The sequence below is a fragment of the Parasteatoda tepidariorum genome, chromosome 6, assembly GCF_982258835.1.
Source record: "Parasteatoda tepidariorum strain Cologne lab strain chromosome 6, Ptep-v5.0, whole genome shotgun sequence".
In the NCBI taxonomy this organism is placed as follows: domain Eukaryota; kingdom Metazoa; phylum Arthropoda; class Arachnida; order Araneae; family Theridiidae; genus Parasteatoda; species Parasteatoda tepidariorum.
This window is the reverse complement of record NC_141760.1, coordinates 54,038,263-54,060,689: the sequence shown is the minus strand read 5'-3', so window position 1 is coordinate 54,060,689 and position 22,427 is coordinate 54,038,263. Positions and strand designations below refer to the sequence as shown.

The window sequence follows — 22,427 nt, the reverse complement described above, 5'->3', positions numbered from 1 at the left end:
GTGCCATTTTAAAAACATTGAAATATGTTATGTTTAAGAATAAGATATTGAAATAATATGTTGCACATTGTATGATTCATTGCTTAAAAAATCGCTTCATTCTGCTAGATATTTAGGTTACACGGTTTTCTTTGCATAAAAATGATTAGCAAATAGCATCCTCATGTTTCGTTACATTGTGAAACTTACGTTCGCAAATTGACCATAAAATGTCGCACAGCATATTCTTCAATTAAGATACGCTACATTTACCACCAAATACTGCTACTATGATTAATTTGTTTTCTTATATATATTTGATACTTTCTTTTTAAACAGAGCTCGTAAGATCTTTAAGATACTGAAATGGGGGCACAAAAACTTAAAAGATAAAATATTTAATTTCATTAACTCAAAATATCTGGTCTCAAAATTTTAACTTTTAAGTTAAATATAACTTTTACAATATGGATTCTCTTACGTTTTTAAAGACCACATAAATCCTGTTAAAATATTAAAATGCATATGTTTACTTTAACGAGTGTAAAATCCTTATCAAAATAATAATCAAGACCCAAATGTAAAACAGTATAATTGACAATAAAAACTCAACAGGCTTCAAAACATATGAAGAGGGAAACAAAAGTCAACATGTTTCGAGCGTTCAAATATAATCGCCCATTCTCAAGACTTGTCAGGCTTGAATAACTTGTGACTTTTATTATTGGACGCTCAAAACATGTCTATTTTTATTATCATCCATTATTTTTTTAAATAATGTTACGTTAATAATGTAACGTTATTATACTTTCGATTCAGTTTCTTGGGATTATCCATTTAGTTACACAACATATTAAATTATTTCACTCTATATTAAAATAAGTTTTACATAAGTTATAGGCACAGGTTCTTAGATTGAAAAAATAATAATTCACTTCTTTGTAAAAAAAAATCAATGCAGTAATTTTTTTTTTTTTTTTTGATACCAGCCTTAACATTTTAATTTAAGGACATCAAAAAATTCCGTTTACAATTGAAATTTATATTATTTATTATATTTATAAATATAGTGATTAGTTATTACATCATACCTTAGACACCTTAATAAACTATGTTTACTGACTAAATATAATAATAAGAGCTTGAATAGAAAATTTCTTTGCTGGCTTTTGTGCCAATAATTAGCTAAATTTTTATCTTATTGCGGTCTTTAATGTCCTGACGGGAACTGGTAGGAAAAATCCATTTAAAGACAATCATCCAGGTAAAAAATGGGTGAAGTTTTTTTTAAGGTGACATCCAACGATAACTCAGGGCAATGCGAAGATAATTTCAAAAAGCAAAACTTCCCTTAGAGAAGAACTTTAGAAGAATCTTTAAGACGGAAGTAGCCCTGGCATCCTTTTAGAAAGTGATTGCATTTACAATGCGGGCGAAGCAAGAGTTGAATACTGCCCTTAAACGGGAAAAATTTTTCTCCCTAAAAATTATAAGGATTTATATTCCAAAGTACCCAGGAAAGAAAAAATACCTCCCTTGGTAGTTTTTCCTTACTGAAGAATTCTTTGAGATATTACAGAATCAGTCCCTGCTATATATTTCATTGGAAAAAGCGATTCATGAAATGAAACGATGATCGCAGCAACATTTTACAAATATATTGCAAATGTTTCTACCCATGGCTAATTAAAAATGCTATCAAATTCCCTATTTTGCTTGTTCTGGATAGGTATAAATCTCAGATCAATTTGAAACTGAGCAAGTTTTGTTCATCAAAACAAATTTTCTGGTTTACTTTTCTACCTAATTCATTGAAATCTCCCGTTAGATCTTGAAAACAAAAGAATCGTAAAACAATATGTGGAGAAAATTTTACATCCATTTTTAAATAAGATTTTAAGGCATCAACTGATGAAGTTAAAATGCTTTTATGAAATGTGATATTATTCCATTCGATGTAGAAAACGTTGAACAAATGCATGCAAAACAGACACCAAGAGTTAATGAGCAAATCAGCTTATCAACAAAACACATGCTTTGAGAGTAACGATGCACTATTTCTTCAGAAGCTTGAGATGGAAATCTCAGAAGTTATGTTGCAAATTTTTAAAGGAACACTGACAGAAAAGTTTAATCTCCCAAATATCCAATAGCCTGTGCTTTTCTCAATATTGAAGAATTTATTTCAAAAAGAACATTTGGTTAATCAAATTTTGGCACTGAAGCTGATACAACTAACATTGATAATGAAAGTATCTTGAAAACTAATTTTGAGATAAGTCCTCTTGAGGCATTGTTAGTTTCAAAAACAATCGGTTCCATAAGTAAATGGTAAGTACTGCTGATGACTCACGATATAAGTCAATGAGAGATGGATTTTACTCAAACTTCGAAACTCCTTTTTCTCATTTATTATCCAGTGAGGAATTCTAGAAATGGTACTGGAAAATCAAAAGAAATTTCGAAGATACATTTACATTGGCCAAAAATTTAGAAAAAAGAGGAAGGTTAAATCAAAAGAAAAAGAAATAAATTACTTTTTTGCATTAATTTCAGAAAAAGAACAAAAATTTAAAGAGATTGAAAGAGCTGAAAAAAAGTTAAAGCAGAAAGTATGACGAAGAGAAAAAAAATACTTAAGATGAAAAAGAAGTTCAAAAAATATGGGGAAAAGAGTAAACAAAAAAGTGATCTAATTATAATAATAATAGTAAAAGCATCATCGGATTACACAATAATAAACATTCATAATTTAGAATTGACTATTAAACTGTGTGGAAAAAAATAATTTTTTTTTTTTAAATTATGTATTCATACATATTTTACTTTCCATTCCATGACTGAAAAAAAAGTAACATTTTCCACGTTAACTGTGGTTATATGTTGCAATTCCAAGAAAAATCTTGTTTTTAGATATTTGTGTGGCCAATGGATTCCTAACGAGCATCAAACATTCTCAAAATTAAGTGTTCATTCACTTGAAAATTTAGTGTTTATTCACTGGTAAGAACTGTTCCTTCACTTGGTTATCTTACTACTTATTATTTAAACCACCAAAAGCTTAAAACAATATTATGTAAGTTATCCAATTTTTTTTACATAATTTGCATTTAATAACAAATTTAGAAATTTTTATGATTTTTTTTAAAGGCAAGCTAAGCTTAAGTGTTCCTTCATTGGTTAGTTTACCCTATACGATGTTGAGAAATTTGTGATGTTGTGAGAGATGCTGAAAAATGTTGACTACGTATTTTTATTAATATTTATGAAATATATAATAAAGAAATTGATAAATATATTACTTCAAATCTACGCATACGTATGTATATTATTGAAATTGTGTCAGTTATTGAAAAACAAAATTTAAAAAAAAATCACATTAAATTAGCACAATCTGGTGTATAATCAATCATATTCTCTCAGAAGCACGCTTTTATAAAACTAGACATTCGTTTAATAAAGTGTTTTTTATTCAAATTTCTTTACTTCGCGCGCGAAGTCAAGTTCATCGCAAGTTTATCACATTTTAATATTAATCGCCCCATTTAATTATTGCTTTACTGTCGCCAAGTTATTTTTTTAAAAATAATTAGTTTTAATTTTCCTCAGCTTCTAATAAATAAAAACAGTTGAAACTTTAGATTTTTCTATTGAAAAATATGTAGATTAATATTGCATAAAAAAATTCATACCTTATAATTCAAAATTTTTTCATCCTCAATTTAATTAAATAATAAAAAATAATTAATAATTATTAAAAATTATTTTTTTCATGAAATTATCTTTGGGTAATCGAGTTTTATGAGTGGGTGTAATTTTCTTTGAATTTCTTTAATAGTTTTAAAAATATGACTAAAAACGTAAAAAGTGAAATTAACATTAAGGGGTACGAACTTTGGTTCGCTCTCCTGACCAAACTATGGGGACCATATTTCCCAGATTGCGGCTACCCCCTATATTTTGAAGGTCAGAAATCCAAATATGTTAAAAAAAATATATGTTTATTCAGAGAAAGTACGTTTTTGTGTCTGATTTCGTAACTTAATTAATAGTTAGAACTAATTAATTAGCATATTTGAGGTCACCCCCAGAAACCATTAAGATTGACACTTTGTTCGTGAAAATCTGATCATTAGAACGAAAGTTATTCAGGGTGATTCGTTTTTTTTTTTTTTGCGGACTGTACAAAGTAACAAAAATACATAGTGCTTTTAATTCTATATACGAAAATAGCTTTATAAATGCGATATGCCAAATCCGTAAAAACTTTGAGATAAGTGAGGTTACTTTAGAACACGCGGGGCTTATGAACACATTTTTTCTTCTCCTTTTGGGTTTTAAAAACTTTTGTAATTCAGGAGATTTTAGCGACTTACGTAACCATTGTTCATATTCCTCTTCCCCCTTGTCAGCAAAATAAGCAAACCACAGACCCTTTTCTCCCATTAGATGCTTACGTAATATGAGAACAACCCCTTATTCTGCCCCTCCAACTTCTTACAAAAAAAAGAGAAAAAAAAAACATTAATTTTCCATAAAATGAGAAAAAATAATTTAAATATTCTTAAATGATTTTATTTTCTTCTCTTTCATCAATTTTCAAGAGCAACATGATTGATGAATTTGATGATTGCGAACCGAAACTTTAAAATGTATTTATCTAACTGCGCATCTAAATTTAAAAGTGTGAAAAACTGATAGCAATAATGTAGCGATAGGACATAAATATAACTTTTTTTTTAATTTACATATCTAATGGTATGAATAACGGTATAGAGATCAAGATTAGATGAAAGTGTAGAATATCATTTTTGCCATATGTAAGTAACATTTCTCTTGATGTTTTAGTGTTTATGTTGCCTGTAAAAAAAAGAGACTAGGATTAACTTGCAGTCAAGTTTTTACCTTCAAATTTTGTAAGTTTCTTCTAATATTCCCTTCTTAACTAGAACTTTTCTTAATTTATTATCAAGAAGTATATATTATACTTTTTTCAGTTTTAAAAAGGTGCGATACATGACTTTTAAATATTATACGACTTTTTAAAATTCAATTTCTCGGGAACTATTCGACCGATTTCCCTCAAATTTTGTATTTTTACATGTAAAATTACATTCTTTAAAATCATGCTATAATAAACATACCTTACAATTCAAAATTTTTTCGACTTTTCTTAAATAAAATAATAAATCTTTACCAAAAGTTATTTTTTGCATGAATATATCTTTGGACAATTAAAATATATAATTGTGTGCAAAGATTATTCAATTCTCTTTCAGTTCTGGATATAAGGCGACGAACGTAAAAAGTAAAATTAGCTTGAAGAGTTCCAAACTTAGGATCAATCTCTTGACCAAACTAGGGGGACAATTTAGAGAAAGTACGTTTTTGTGACTGATTTCGTAACTTTAACTATCATCTGCACTAATTAATTAGCATACTTGAGGTCCTAGAAAGCAACGATCCGATCTTTATTTGTTTATTTTTACACACAGTACATTGAGTTACGAATTGAAAAAAAATTTGAGACTCAACAATTAGTTAAAGAATAAATTAACTGTTAAACTCATTTGTAGGGGGAAAAAATACCATGTTTGGTCGATGTACGCTGAAACGCTACTAAGGAGTTAAAATTTAATGTGCTGATTAACGCCAATTTCGCTTCGAAATTTTAATTTGTTCGTACGTCATTGCATGTTGAAGTGCATTTAATTTTTTTTTTATTTGCTTTAAATATTCACTATTTATCCACTATTGTAGAAAATTAATTTTTTTCGAGATATCTTCATTTTATGAGAGTAAATATCAATCAAAAACCGCACGGAAAAAGAGTGAGCATTTTTGTTGAGAAATTATGTTGCGCAATGTTTAACAAATCTATGAGATCACACCATAAGTAATATAAATTTTCCAAAATTAAATTACGTTATTGAAAATGAATGAAAAACAGAATATATGCATATAAGTTTTAGGAGATATATTTAAATGCAAATATTTGCAGCAGTTTCAGAATGTTTTACTTACACATTTCACTTTTCGACTTTCAAGAGCGTTTAAGAAAAGAAAAGAAAAAAAATTCCTTTGGAACCTCAGATAATTCCTTTCCGCAAGACATTGCAAGTTTTATTATGAAAACAAATAAATTAAATTCACATTTTCTTTATAATATTATCAATTACGTTTTCTATGATGCAAAGTTACAATTTACATGCGATTTTCAAGGAAAAAATAAAAAGAGTTTGAAAACTCAAATCCGAATCCCTTGAACAAATTGAATTGTTTGAAAACTCAAATCTTAATCCTTGAGGTCCCGCAGTGGATTGATCGTAAAGACACGGTTCCCAGTTGAATTACGAAGTCAAGCATCACTGACTGCCATCAGTAAGCGGGTGGGTGACCACTTTGATCAGCCTACGTAGGGACCGGGGGTGCGCGGTATCGGTCCTCGTTAAACTGTTCTACCGTTAAGTGCTCGACTTCGCGTGCAGGTCGTCGAGCTACCGAAGCAGGGGTGCCATCCCATCTGCAGAGGATCAAAATTGTGATGGCATGTCTTCGGATCATCCTCGGGGATGTTTCCCAGACCGTAGCCAATAGCCCATTGTGAAGATCTAGTGCGACGTAAATAAAATACATACCTAATAAAAAAAAATACTACTAATCCTTGAGAGATTGCTCAACTAAATTTAATGGTCTATATGAAGAATCTGTTTAAACTTCACTTCCAATAATTTTCTGAATCAAATTACTTCTTTAAAAACTATGAAAAATATGTAAAATATACAGGAACACATAATGTTATATCATTTAATTTTGCAAAAAAAGTTTTTTGACAACAAATTTTTATCAAAAAATTTAAATTTTCATTGAAAAAAAAATTTTTTTTTTAAATGAAAAACGCAAAATAAAAAAATTATCATGATAAAAAAAAGACACTGAAAATTTCTCAGACTGATTTTTTTAAAAATCTCTAAGTCCTTAATTAGACATAAAAAATCATTCTATACAGAACTATCATCAAATTAGAAAGAAAAAAAATTTTTTACAAGTAAATTTTTTATTAAAAAATCGTAACACTTACCTGCTTTATAAATTCGGAGAATTCCAAAATAAAATGTTCTTAGATTTAAAAATTTTATTCTCAAATAATATATGCATAAATTAACACTTCATAACTTTAAGATGAAATACCATACTATGAAATTGCACAATTGTAAGATCTCGCAATGAATTTCAATTAGTAATTTCAAAACCGAATAGCTGAATTCTAGAAAATTAATCATTAAAAATATCTACCCTAGAAAACATTAAAAAATGTATTAATAATCAGCTCAAATGATACTATTTCAAGTAAGTCTAATGATCCTTTATTCTTGTTTTCCAAATTATCTATATTCAAAAATATATACTATTCTATATAACGTGCAGAAATTTTACATTTGTATGACGAACATGTGACATTTGTATACCGAAGCGGAGGTGCCATCCACTCTGCAGTGGATCAAAATTGTGATGGTATGTCTTCGGATCATCCTCAGGGATGTTTCCCAGTCCGTCGCCAATAGCCCATTGTGCAGCTCTAGTGCGACGTAAATGAACTACTACTACTATTACTACATTTGTATGTAACATTTAACATAACGTGCAGAAATGTTTATAGAAATGTACTGTGCGCTTTAAATAAACGAATTTTATAACTGTATGCAAAAAATTTTCAATTCGCTTAAAAAGTTTTAGGGATACAGCGAAATACGCAAAAAGTTAAATTAACAATAAAGGAACCGAACTTTGGAGCGCTCTCCTGACCAAACTATTGAGATCCTGTTTCCCAGATTGCGGTTTGGGAATCAGAAATCCGAATTCGTCATAAAAAAGGCATGTTTATTCAGAGAAAATGCGTCTGATTTTGTAACTTAAGATATCATCTGCTGTAATTAATTAGCATGTTTCAGGTCACCCCCCTCGAACCATTAAGTCCTAGAACGTGAAGATCCGATCATTAAATCAAAGGTTATTCAGGGTGGTCTGTTTTTTTGAACATAAAAATAATTATTTTACCGTAATGCACATATATAATAGTATCATGAAATCGAAAGCTCTCAGTTCATTGAAATGATGTCGGAAGTTCGTTGATTATTCGAAGAAAAAAAAGCATCAGTGAAAAATTAATCTTGAAATGTTGGACGTGTCCTCTTTTAAAAGGATAAACAGATGTTCTTAGTTTGAAACTGAAAGCATGTCGCAATATCCGCGATCGTAACGTTACTAATATGTAACACCCAGATTTTAAAAGAAGTCGTTTGCTATGTCAAACTTACTCTTATCTTTTTCACTATTTGATTTACTTGAGAAAATACGGCTTATTTCAGCTGCTTCACTATTTTAAAATCATTCGATTCATGCAGTGTAGCATAAAAATGAGTGATATTTGGAATGATCTTATAATTATGTAACACACTGTATATTATCTTAACATTTATATTTTATTTTATTACCATCGTTGGACATTCGACCCAATTTTAAGTTTACGACTACCTACATTCAACTTTGTAGCCTTGTAATTTTGAACCCAATCCAGAAGGTAAGCGAACTCCTGGATCAAGTATTGGGAGAAATTTGACTTTATGGAGGACTTTTTGATGGACAAACTCTCATTAGTGTTACATGGAGGGGGAAATCACAAAAACTTTACCATGGTAAAATTGACGGCAAAGGGACATTGAGAGGTAAGCGCTCCATCCCTTGAGCCACCACCACAGCCTCCTAGCACAATAAAAATATATAGTTACAGTAAATAATGAGTTTGCCTCTCTCTTATAACTCTAGAATCGTTTATTATAAAACGTACAAGAATTCGGGCAACATTGTGCAAATGGCAAAGCCCTCGATCCTTAAAATCGTTCAAAAATTTCAATTGGTCCGTTCGAGAGTGACGTTTAAAAAATGAATTTATCTCATAGGTTTAGAATTAGGCATTGTTAAAAATTAAACTTTTGACGCTTTTCATTTTCATTTAATTAAAATATAACACATTTGATGTTTGGTAGCTCTGTTTAGTCAAAAACATAGTTTGTTTCACTTCTTTAATAATTAATTATTCTTCATTCGTTGTGCGAGGTCAGCTCAAGGATCAACGTGGATGGTATATGAGATCTATTCCCCCGAATTAGTATTACTGAAAGTTATCTGAAACCAGTGCTGATTTTTTTTTTTTACAATTACGTTTCCGAATTTTTTTTAATAAACTAAATAATTTGAAATCAGTAATATATGAAGTAAACAAATAATTTATGTACCAAAAAAAAAAAGAGAAAAATTTGGCACAGGGAAGGGCTACAAATAATAGTGAATAAAATTGGAATCATTTTAGCTTTATCAATCGTATTGTTACACGCCTTTAAGTTTCGCTCATGATTTCGCAGTGTTAATTAATCCAGATTTATTATTTTCTTCCAAGTTTCATCCCGTTTGAAGAATGGGTACTCAATTGATATTTTATATATTCTATGAAAGTTATCGTTAATGCTGTCTCACTAGTTTTTAACTAGTTATGTTTACACCTGTCGTAATGTTGATAATAAGATGTAAGAGTTATTTTAAAATACAGATGATAAGTTCCGTTTATAACAGCAAATATTTATCTCATACCTTATCATTTAGTAAATTCATTTTTTCGACACAGATAAGAACATTATTTTTGTTGTCTTTAAACGTTAAACATTTCCCAGACGTTAATCGGTCCTAAAGGTTTCCTGGAAATCTAAAGTATGTAATATCATAATTGGTAATTTTGTAAGATTAATTTTTTTTTTTTTTTTTACATTTGCAAAAACAAAATTAGTTAGAAGCTTTTCGTATTCAATTCCTATTTAAGTATTTAAATAACATAATAATAATTTAAGATTTTTAATTATAACTGCTAACACCACAATATCATTAAATGGAGGTGACTTAGTGCCACACACGATTTCTGTTGGTGGTTAAATTGCATCTAGCGATAGCTGGAATTCGAGAATTTTTTTGCCCATCTCTGGAGCGGAGTTTGAATGTGAAACATTTCGTATTTTTGTGGTTACTATTCCATGTTGCTCGAATTTTTTTTTTCGTTTTATTGTGTTTCATCAACATTTTGCTCTGAATTGTGTCAAATCTCGTTTTGGGTATGTATTTACCTTAGTTATTATTATCGATAAGGAAAGTTGATATCTAGATTGCTGATACAATCGATGTTTCTTTTTTCAAATAGAAACCTCTCTGTCTTTATCTTTCATTTTGTATGTCATCATGGTTAGCCAAGAATATTGTACTTTGGAAAGTGAATTTGCTCAACCTTTTAGTTTTGTGTAAATTAGGGATGTGTGCAATAATAATGACTACGAAAACAAAAGGGAAGTGAATACAAATCTGAACTAACATCACAACATCAGTTTAAGAATTTACTGTAAACGAAACAGCCAGGGCCCATGCTGAAACGTCAAGAATTAATAATGTGTGGATGTGTGCTATATTATTGCTCGGCATTGCAACAAACTGTACCCTAAGAGAATGCTTGCAGATGACGATGAGAGTGAAGACACCTGTTTCTACTAAGATAACGATATATTGGACATGGTTGGTCCCGTACTAGAAAGATCCAACTAAAAAAATGTATGTTGTTCGATGTTGGCTTTAATGTTTCAATATAATAAAATAATTATCTATAATGTCCGGGATAGCCTGATTGGCAGGGTGCTGGACTCACGTTTGTGAGAACGGGGGTTCGAATTCAGCCGACCGAAGACTCCTCGTATAGTAAATGGTGACTGGTGCACGTTAAATCAGTCGAGTCACAAAGACCTCCGTGTTCTCATAACAAATCAATACCTCTGGGAGTACTGAATTAGAGATTGATCTTTCAGGTCCAAATCATGTTCTGTGGATGAATGAATGGACGTATGAATGGATCCGCCCTGTAAACGGGTGTGACGTATGAGTGTGGCGTAAGTCAAATTCTTGGCCATAGATGGCGCCACTAGAAAACAAGAACAATCGCAACCCTTCTGCCTTATTGATCGACGACGACAACAACAATTATTCATAATTATAACAATAAATGTAATACTTTTGTTTTTAATTTTTTTTTATCTTCTCCCAACGAAAGTTTAAATATTGAGAAACAAAATTTTGTGAAATATTTAAAATTTTCGTCTGTATGTCTCGATGACTATATATGTGTCAGAATACGATTTTAAGGTGAGAAATTGGGTGACACAAAGCACCTTATTGAAGATTGTAAATTTGTGCCACAGAACAGATATCTTGTTGCAGTTTATCATAAAATTTTATGAACAACAGTGAAAAAAAATTGTGCAGATATATTTTGCGAACTATTTAGTAATAAATATTCACTATTGATTCTACGTTGCAATTTAAAAAAGATATATACGAAATAAACTCTAAAAAAATGGAACTAAATCATTTTGTTTTATGGCACTATTTAAGATATTTTATTTATCATTGTGAATCAGTAATCTCATGTGGTAGTGTTTAACATAAATAAGGCTCGCAATAACAAAATATTTTTTCTGTACTTAAATTATAAACAACTTTCACAAACTTTAGTTATGAATTGAGGTTAGGAATGAATCGAAATTTTCATGGTAGAAAGCCATTACGGCTATGTTGCACCAAACTTATTTCGAAAAGCTAACGATACCGTATGCTTTATGAAAAACGAAAATACTGAAGGACTTGCGGTGAAATAGTTAAAAGTTCGATTTTGCTATTTTTATGTTCCTTAAAATAAATAAAGTTGTGAAGGGAAAATGGTTTGTTTTTAATAAGTTTGAGGTTTGATTAAAAAAGCACTAATGATATTTAACAAAATTTTTAAATTGAGAACGTATTTGACTTTGGTTTGCAAATGTTTTGGAATCACTCTTTAAAATTAGAATAACTAAAACGAGAAACATTTTATTACAACAATTATATTTTTGTGGGTCGTTAATGTTTCTCAAAAGCCGGATAATTTGATATTCCTTCCCCCAATTTTACCTTACCTAGAAAAAGCGTCATCTATTCGTTTTATTTAACTATTTAAACTTAAGAGTTTTTCTTAAAATTTCTAACTGCTAGAGTTTTATCTGTTAAAAAGCTATTAATAAAATATCTTTTAACAGCAACAATATTTCAAAACATTTATAAATTTTTTACTGAATATTATATGAATCATGTTTTTAATGACAAAAACATAACTGAAAGTTATCAAATCGAAACAAGTTTCAAAATTTAAAAAAATAAATAAATAGTAAGTTTGTAAATGAGCATCTCCAAAAATTGTATTGAAAATTTCAAACAATGAATGCTAACATTACAACATTTTACTTTACGTGATCAAATAAATGAAAAATGATATCAGGCTATAGAATACGCACAGTTTTTGTCGTCGAGGTTCGTGCGCGTCAACTCCATTATTCTTTTTGTGTCTGCTGGCGAGACGGGAGTAACTAATATTCCCTTGAAATTTCATTTGTTTGATTTCGTTTTTGATTTGTTGCCGCTAAACCTTAATTCTGTATTTTTTTAGACTAATTAAACCAGTTTAAAAAAGTTGATTATTGTTTGCGTTATATTTTAAGGTTCATGGCGAAGATAGCGAAAGAAGAAGATGTTGTGGGTCTGTTTCGAAATATCATGAGACCTCGGCAACTTCGATCTGAAGACATAAAGAACGGCAGGGAAAAAATACACATTCACGGTCGAGGGGAATATTCTTGCGAAAACTGTAAACACTCTTGGTTTTCGTATTTTTCCTGGATAACTGTTGATTTAATAGAAAAGAGAATTTGCAAGAGATGGATGATGAAATGCATGCATTGTTTGCAACCTGAAAAACCTCATTTCGAACTGGAGCACATCGAGTACATGATAAAGACTGCCGTAGATATGTAAGTTTATTTTGACACTTTTAATTAATGGATTTATATTTCAGACTGGTATTCAAACAGTATTTTAGAAAAAAAAAATTAAAGCGTTTTCCCGATAGATAATTAAGGAGAGAATAATTTTACTTTTGTTAGACATAAGAAAATAAGTGTTGGGCATTAGTTTCGAAAGAATGAATTTTCAGTGGCGATGGAAATTAACAATGGAAGTGGTGTAAGCAAATTCATATGTTTTTCGTTTTTGATGTAGCAAAGAAAGAATGATTTTCTCTTTATTGGTGTATTTCGAAAACTTAACTTTTGAACCCCTTAATTAACACTTCCTCAGAGAAAGCCTCAGCATGGTTAACTTTTGTAGGTCGACGTTAGGAATATCAACCGCACAATGGGAAGAAAATTAACAGAAAAATATGTCACAATGTCTGGACTACAAAACTGCGCAGTGGGGAGGATTAAGAAAGATGTTACAATGTTCAGACTAATTAAAGGATTGGATTTCGTGTTTATGGTAACCAGTGCTTTCCTTCTTCTAGGACATGGATGGCGAACCAATGCCACGCGTGCCATTTATGGCACGCGACGCAATATTTTGGGCACGCTACCGATCACGAAGTTCCGATATGAAGCATAATAACAATTAAATTAAAATTCACAAAAGACTGAACAATTAAAGCCAAAAAAGCAATTAATAACCATAAAAAAACAAGCTAACAATAAATAACTAGCAAACTAATTAACAGTTCTGCTTAAACTAACATTTTATAAGTTATTTGTCATCTAATCTGCAACAACAGAAGTCACACTGATGTTTCTTTAAGTTGAATTATGCGTATAACTGAGACATTGCAAAATGTATTTTATTTTGTAATAAATAGTTTTGAGTTGATAGTATTTAGTATTATTACTTACGCTATAATCACGAAGTCAAAACTATTTGTCGGCACGTCTATGACAACATTAAAAATTTTTTTAGAAAAAATGGCACGTTGGTGCATAAAGGTTCGCCACCCCTGTTCTAGGATGTGTTGTCTTAACCTCGTTTCTTTTTTGTGTAGGTCGAAAAATGGCCGAAATTTTGATTGTTGATAATTAACTTTTCAAGGAAGAATCTGTTTCCACTAACACTTTCAAGTTTTTTTAAACCAGTTTGACTGTTCCTGGAAACAGTTAGGAAAACTATGTGTTCGTTGAAAGAAGAGAACATATGATCGGTTTATCAAGTTGGATATTTTTCATCGTTCTAGACCAGTGGTTACCAACTGGCGGCCTGAGGGCCGCATCCGGCTCACGAAGCCTTTTTTGTGACCCACGCACAATAATATATTAGCTGTCAAATACTTTTACTTCTTAAATAGAAACCTAATTCCTTCGTTACTGTGAAATTTAACTTGCCAATGGTGCAAAAAAATTTATTTCTCAAGTTTTGCATACAAGAAAATATTTATTCGAATACAAAAATAATCGTGTATGTTGCCCTTTTTCTATTTTTTGTTGAATATAATTTAGCATATGTGTATCAGAAATTTTCTCGAAGAAATTCTCCGATTCAACTTTTTGAAACCCTATTCATTTAGGACGAAATTATTTACAGTTGTAAATTTTGTAGCCAGAATTTTTTAATATGCACTTAAACATTTTTAAAAATCTACTTCTCATTTTAATTTGTAATTCAGTACTTTTGCTTTGCGCAACTTGATAAAAATGTGTCATTAATAATTAATGTTCCTTCAAAACATTATTAAAAACAGCAATCAAATGGCCGACCGCAACAAAATTTTATAAAGGACTATTTTATGTTAAAATAGTCCTATATAAAATTTTGATAAAGTTGCGGCCGGCCATTTGACAGCTGTTTTTAATTGCGGTTCCCGGTCTCGTGTAAGTTGGAAACCCCTGTTCTAGAGACGATTCAAATAGATTGCTGTAAATAAATAAAAAAAAAAAAACTATTGTCTTGATCTGGTCGATAAATAAATTAGATTTTTGAATACCGAACAAATACCATTATAGAGCAATCATGTCTTGTCACCAACTCGAGGGAAATTTATTTATTTTTAAGTAATATATGATAGAGAAGCTTGAAAATTGTAGAACTTAAGTTTGAAAATATATCTAACATTCGTATATGTATAGTTATTGAAAACTAATTAGAAAAGACCGTTTCTATATTTAATAAAAGAATAACTGCAATATTATTTAAAAAAAAAACTTATCGGTAAGCTCGTTTTTTTTGGGAAAATTTCTAGTTTTTCGGCATTAAATTATGGCATAAAGCTAGCAAGCAACACACAGTAGAATGATTAATATATATTATTATTGTAATTCTTTTTCCTCAAAGATAATCTATATTTCATTCAAACTGTTATAAAACTCAACATCAAAATGTATTAGTTATTTGATATTTGTATGATTACTTTATTTTCATCTGAAATGGAATGATTAATTTGAATAAGGCAATAGGAAAGATAAAAAAATTCAAAACAAAAACTAATCTAACATAAGATAGTAATTTTCGATTTTATATCTTATTTTATGAAGATAATACTACTACTTTATTGAGATATTTTATTTGTACTACGCAGAATTAATAGATTTATCTTTTTCATATTTTATTTTTTTCATAGGGGATTTTTTTATTTAATTTGAGTAAGGAGATCGTTATAACGGATATTTAAATCTCTAATTTTTTTTATTGAATATTAGAATGGTTAGCTTTAAATATATGTTTTTTTATTTTTTAAACGTACATACCGGAGTTGGACAAAATAATGGAAACACGTCTATACTAACACATTTTTTGATCTCTCTTAAAAAATACTTAGATAATTATTTTATAAATTTAGAAATGCTTCGGATATACGATTTCTCATACTTCTCAATAAAGTATAAAGCTTTTAGATGTTTGAGTAAACGACAATAAATTACAAACGGAAAATAATGTTTTTGAACACCCTATGCCAAAAAGTATCGCAATAAATTTGTAATTTATAACAAATATTTTGGTTTTTATATGCGATAATTGCACTGAACTTTTAAAACCTAGTTTAAAAATTTCTGGAGATATGGACGTTTATTTGAATATCTTAAAAATTTAAAAAAATTCAAGCAATTTTCTAATTAGTTTTCGTACTTTTTAAAAGAAACTTAAAATGATAAGGGTTTTTCGATAAATTTCATTTTCATAATGTAATAACATAATAGTTTTTCAGAAATTTCATTAAACAAGATTTATTAAAAACGCGACCCTTATTATTTGGGGATCATCCCCATAAAAGTATATTTTTCGTCTGTTTTCTTTTCTTATACAATCATACTTCGGTGTATGAAAGTTTATTGTAAGGTATGATTTGTTATTCAATTTTATCTTATGATACAAAATAATATTTGTAGAAAACCCCTTATTTTGAGTTTCTTTTCTTAAGTACAAAAGCTACTTAGAAAATTGTTTGAAACTTTTTTAATTTTTACGACATTCAAATCTGACTTATTAGTTAATCTAATAAGTTGCCAAATGCAATTTTCTACAAATTAGGAAAAAAAAAAAAAAATTCCAATTTTTTTCTTCTTCGTTTCAATTTTAGTATAAAAGAACTACTCTAATTACTCATATCTTGCACAGTTTTATACGAATTTTTCTCAAATTTTAAAGCAATAATTTTAAATTGCTCTCAAAATTTTGTTTAATTATAGAATATTTATAAACTTATAACAACAAAAAAAAAGTAAGACAAAAAATTCGTTTGTTATAAAAATGTCCATAGCTCCGTAAATATTTAAGCTAGGTTTACGACATTTTGTGCATTATAGCATATAATAACCAAAATAAATGCTTTAAGTTACAAATTTATTGCTACATTTTTTGGCATAGGGTGTTCAAAAACATTATTTTCCGTTTGTAATTTACTGTCTGTCCCTCAAATCTCTAAAAGCTTTAAACTTCATTGATAAGTATGAGAAATCGCATTATCTAAACACTTCTGAAGTTGTAAGAAATGATTCTTTAAGTGTTTCCATTATTTTGTCCATCCCCTCATATATATATATATATATATATATATATATATATATATATATATATATATATATATATATATATATATATATATATATATATATATATATATATATATATAATGTATTAAGGACATTACATGTTTATGTCAACCTCTAACTCAGTGATTCTCAACCACTGTGCCGCGGCACTTTTGTGTGCCGCCAAATTCTTAAAATGTGCCGCAAAATATTACAAATGATACAATAAATATTATAAGGCTTTTTTTTATTACGAGTAAAGTTTAAATTAAAAAGAAAAGTGTGTGTATATATATTCTGTTATATATGGACTTTTTATGTAATTTTTCCTTGCTTTAACTGCGTGAACATCTTTGTCGGCGATTGACTTGTTTCTGACCATCTTAAAATAAGAAGGAAGTATTTAAACTGTCTTTGACAATTTTTAAAAAAATGTTAAAATAAGTAGGAAATTTAATGACTATTAAAATTATTAATTAACGAAAGAAAGCAAGATAAATATTAATTTTCAAACGGAAATAAAAGCTAATCATTAAAGTAAGCTATGCAATTAATAGTTATAAAAAAAATTAACAAAGGATATAACAAAAAAATAAGCTAACAATTAATAATTAGCAAAAAAACTAGCTAACAAGAAATAACAAAAAAATAATAATTAATGTAAAAAAACTAACAGCTAATAACTTTAGAAAGCAAGCTAATAATTAATAACTAGAAAAAAAAATAACTGTTAATAACTAAAAAAATTAATCGAAAGAAATAATTAATCCCTTAATAAACGTGCTTTAGTAGTACATATTATTTTATTCCATATTCAAAATTATTAAACACAGTATATTTTAGGGAAGTAAACAACTTTTAAACTATTTTTTTTCATTGTGTGCCGTCAAATTTCGAAATTGATAAAAGTGTGCCGCCACGAAAAAAAGGTTGAGAATCACTGCTCTAACTCATGATAATCTTACAAAAAAAATTATTGTGTTTTTTGTAAAAATTTAACGTGGGGTATTTTGTATTAAATTATTATTTCTTTAATCACCTTTCACTTGTTTTATTATAGTCATACTGTCACAAAACATATACTATATTATAATTCCTCATAAAAGCTAACTTTTTAGAAAACGCAATTTTAATTTAAATAAAAAAAAAAAAAATCTTATTTCACATTTTTTTCTTTCTTATATAAATGAAGGTATGATGTAATCAGGGGTCTGTTTAGAAGAAATTTGGGTCCGTTAACGGACCCTTCACAAATTTGTTTATCTTCATTATTGTTTTGCTAATTGAATAAACCTTTCCCAGGGCAGAAAACAAGAAAGATGGATGTAAACGAATTGAGTTTTGTCTTCGGCAGACGATTCTTCCATTATTCGTCCGAAATGAATATTGTGCGTTCAGCAGTATAGGCTAAATACCAAATATTCGTATGCTGCATCTCTAATTTAGAAGCAGCAATTGGGAATAATATAGCCTACGTCACAGGTTGTGTTGTTCCTACTAAATTTAACCCATGAACGGCATTTTCTGCGAGCCTAACTTCAAGCCACAAATAAACAAACGAAGTGTTCGATCTGCTCGCCAGATTTTATTGCATTATAAGGAAAAGTTATTGAAACGAAATAAATAACAACAACTACTAATAACAATAACTAAATAAACAACAACTAAATTCCATTCGTTTAGCATTGCGTCATATGTTGTTCCTACTAAATCGAAGTAGTTGTGTTTTTTTCATATTATACCCAATTATTGTTTTTTTTTTTTTTTTTTGAAAATTAAATTTTTTTAATTATAATTTTACAGTGCTGAGCATAATCTTGTATCCATTTACAATTTAAAAACTCCTTGAAAAAGTTTTTTGCAATAACCGGACCCTATTTGTACACGTTCATAAAAGCAGGAACCTAGTTGAAAGAATGTGAGTCATTTTTCACAAAAACCGGATCTTTCACAAAATGTCTGGACAGACCCCCGGTAATGAAATAAAGATACTATATGATGAAGCTTAAGATATAATGAAACTTTTGAATATTGTTTTAAATTCTAAAACTTATTTTGTGTAAAAAATATTTCTTACATTAATACTTAGTCATTCGTCCTCCAAATTTAGTATGGTTATAATATATTAGTTGAAAAGTATTTTTTTTTGTATAACAAGCATTATATTTTATTTAATTATCTTTATGTAAAAAAACTAACATAAATTTTGTTTTGTATAACTTTAAATTTTTTTCTTGTTTTGAAGAAAAAAATTCTAATGGCAGCCGTTTATTATATGTTGAAATAACATCTTTTAAATAATATTATTATCATAACCTTATTTTCATATATTTCTACTAATATACTTAATACATAACTGTCTAAATTTCGTCTTATTTAAATATAATGAACTCAAAGTGCAAAATTTATTAGTAAAAGAGTATCATTTTTAAAATTAATTTAAAAAATTGAGTTTTATTGAATTACATTAATTAGAACAATTAATAATTATCCCTTAATTAAGTTTTAAAAATAAATATTGATTTAAAGAGCTTACTTCAACCTAATGCATCACAGTGAGATATTTTTCATAACCTATAACTTCACCTTAAAAAAGCTTATAACTTCTCATCAAATAAAATCATTATATGAGGCATGGTGAATTCATTAACCAAGCAAAAATATGACACAACTGTAAAAAATAAAAAGTAGCAAAATATTTTATAACAATTTATAATGCATTTCAGCCGACGATATCTTTTTTATCATTGAAATTGTAGTAATTATTTTTATATTTTTAATAATCAAAATAAAACTATTAATAATTAAATTTATTTCTTGGTTTGTTCAGATAAAATTTATATGAAGGAACTCATTAAATAATCCCCAACTTTTTGAAATAAAACAAAAAAAAATGTTCCATGGTTGCTTTAAAGAAGAAAGGCAAAAAAAAAGAAGAAAAAAAAAGAAAAAAAGATAAATAAATAAATAATGATAATAATCATCTGTGCATCTTAAAACTTACAGCAGAAAGTGCCTTTTCTCCAAATGTCTTTCATTTTCTAGCAACCTTATTTATTAACTTTTTAAAACTTAGTTCTACAGAAATTTTTGTATTCGGAACAGATTTTTTTCTTCTGAAAAAATAGACAACATTAAGCAAAAAAAGTGCGATTTGGGATTCAAATTTTTCAGTTCTGATGTGGTTACAGATATTATTTTAGCATATGTGAGGTTACCCATTTAAACCATTAAGAATGGGCGCCATTTTTTTCTGATATTTTTTCATCAATGCATAATTTGGCAGCTGCATGCATTATTTTTTAGAATTGTTTCTTAGGATTATGAGGGAAAACTCAAAGAATTTTTTCTTCTTCAAATTAAGAATGAAACCTGAAACAGCTGTTAAGAAGAGAGTAGGTAATACATTTAGCGTCCTTGGCGGTGGCAGGATGATATCCCCCTCCCCCCAATTATTAGATATCTCCAAAATTCCTCCTCAATATTTCAGACAAATAAAGAAAATTTTCATGAATTGTCATTGATTTAAATTTACCACAAAAAAGAGAGCTAAAATATATTTAATCTTTTCGCAGATACTTGACAGATAAAAATAATTTTTTTTCTTCTTATGTTTGAAATTTAGAGAACTGTTATGACTGTGAATTATAATGCCATCCCCTTTTAAAATTGGATGCTTGTGATGCCCATGAAGTAACAAGTAGTCATTGATTTTTAGAGAGAAATCTGCTCAATTTTTTAAAATCCATGTTTTTTACGTTTTTAAAATATCTTTCATAATTTTTATTACAATTTCGTATTTTATCTCTTACAGATATAAAGGTGAATACGTCAGCAAAAAGAGGATTTACAACCATCCCGGACAGCGACGACCTCCCCATCTTCCTGATTTATGTGAAAAATGCAAGTGGGGTGAAGAGAGATGCTGGGAGTACAAATATAGGTGTCAGTGATTTCTATTTATGTATTTATTTTTAAACAATTTCATCTTCAAACTGATATAAGAGGAAAAAATGGTTCACATATATTTTTTTTAAATATCCCTTAATGCAATAAAATATATTAATAATTTTTTACTTAATGAGCATTCCACTTTCATGGTCATTATGAAGTCATTTGAATGGAAGATGTTAACAAGTTGTCTTTTTTTGTATAATGGGATACATTATCCATATATATTTTATCCATTTATATTATATTTGTATATACTACAATAATCCAAAACTTGAATAAAATTATTATTTAAATGTTAACTGTTTTCAAATCCTTTATTCTCAGATCAATTTTTAAAATAAAATACATTGTTTTTGTTAAAGAGCTAAAAATTTAAAACAAACATTTTTAAAGTATCTGTGATGTGACTTTAAATTAAATCAACATTTGAGCTAGATGAATTTTCACAACCTTAGCATTAGGGAAGAAAAGTTTCAAAATAGAGGGAATAGTACTAGAATAGAAAGAATTTAAGGCTTGCTTAAACAGGGATAAAAATAAAGTTTATTTTGATTATGTGTTCTGAACTAATACTTCTGTTTTCCTCTATCCCACAATTCTCTTATTAGCCAATAATAAAATTTTTTTAGCTGCTTTTTTTCAGGTTTCCAGAATATGGCAATAAGAAAAATCTAGCAACAATGCTTACTTTACTCAAAATTTTTCAAATTTCAACAAAATTTAATCTTGCAAAAATTAGGTGTTTTCTAAAATCAAAATTATGACATATTTTAATAAGTTTGACTGATATATACATAATATATATATATAATTATTTGGAACAAAGTTAGGGGTCAACAAAAAACTGATTTAATTAGAAATAGCTTTTTGAGGTTTATCACTAAGTTTTCTATTTAAATTTAGAGAGAAGACACATTGTACCTCCTTGAAAAGAAATTTATAACTTAGTTGTTTGATTGAGGTGTTATGCATAGATTAGAAAAAAATCTGCAAAATGTTAATTGTAATTTCTGATAAAAACATGGGTGAGAATTCTCGGCCAATTCCCACTTTCTTGTGATATTTGCCCAACTTCCGATTTTTATCTGCTTTCCGCTAATCAAGAAATTTGTCTATCACAAATACATAATCTGCAGTTTTACGATTGTGGCTGCATTTCAATGCTGCACGAAAAAAATTACATATTCCCCCCCCCCTTCTGGTTTGTGTAAAAGATCACTACCGCCATTCGAAATCCTAATCGCATTGTATCAAAAAAGAAATCGAAATTTTAAAAACTACGTGGGCAATAAAATCGAATGCATAAAAAAGTGACTCTTAACATCCGTGATCCACAGCTCGCCGAACTAAATAATATCGTAATAAAACATCGAAATTTCAAAAGCCATTCTAAAATCCATAATAACAATTACCGAGAGAACGATCAACGAAACCTCTCAGATTCACTAAGGAATAGCCGCTAGATTGAATGGGTCCAGTGTTACCTCAAATGCGTGATTCGAAAGTCGCGGTATGTTATAATGGCGCATTAAAATATTG

At 28.7% G+C, this 22,427-nt stretch overlaps 1 protein-coding gene across 1 annotated transcript; it reads left to right on the top strand.

Moving 5' to 3' along the window:
- The first annotated feature begins 10,020 nt into the window (after nt 1-10,020).
- Nucleotides 10,021-21,187, top strand: LOC122268245 (uncharacterized). The gene is made up of 3 exons (XM_087165869.1): nt 10,021-10,139; nt 12,597-12,905; nt 20,749-21,187. The coding sequence occupies exons 2-3, from the start codon at nt 12,601-12,603 to the stop codon at nt 20,885-20,887; spliced, it is 444 nt and encodes a 147-aa protein (XP_087021995.1). The 5' UTR covers nt 10,021-10,139; nt 12,597-12,600; the 3' UTR covers nt 20,888-21,187.
- The last annotated feature ends 1,240 nt before the right edge of the window (nt 21,188-22,427 follow it).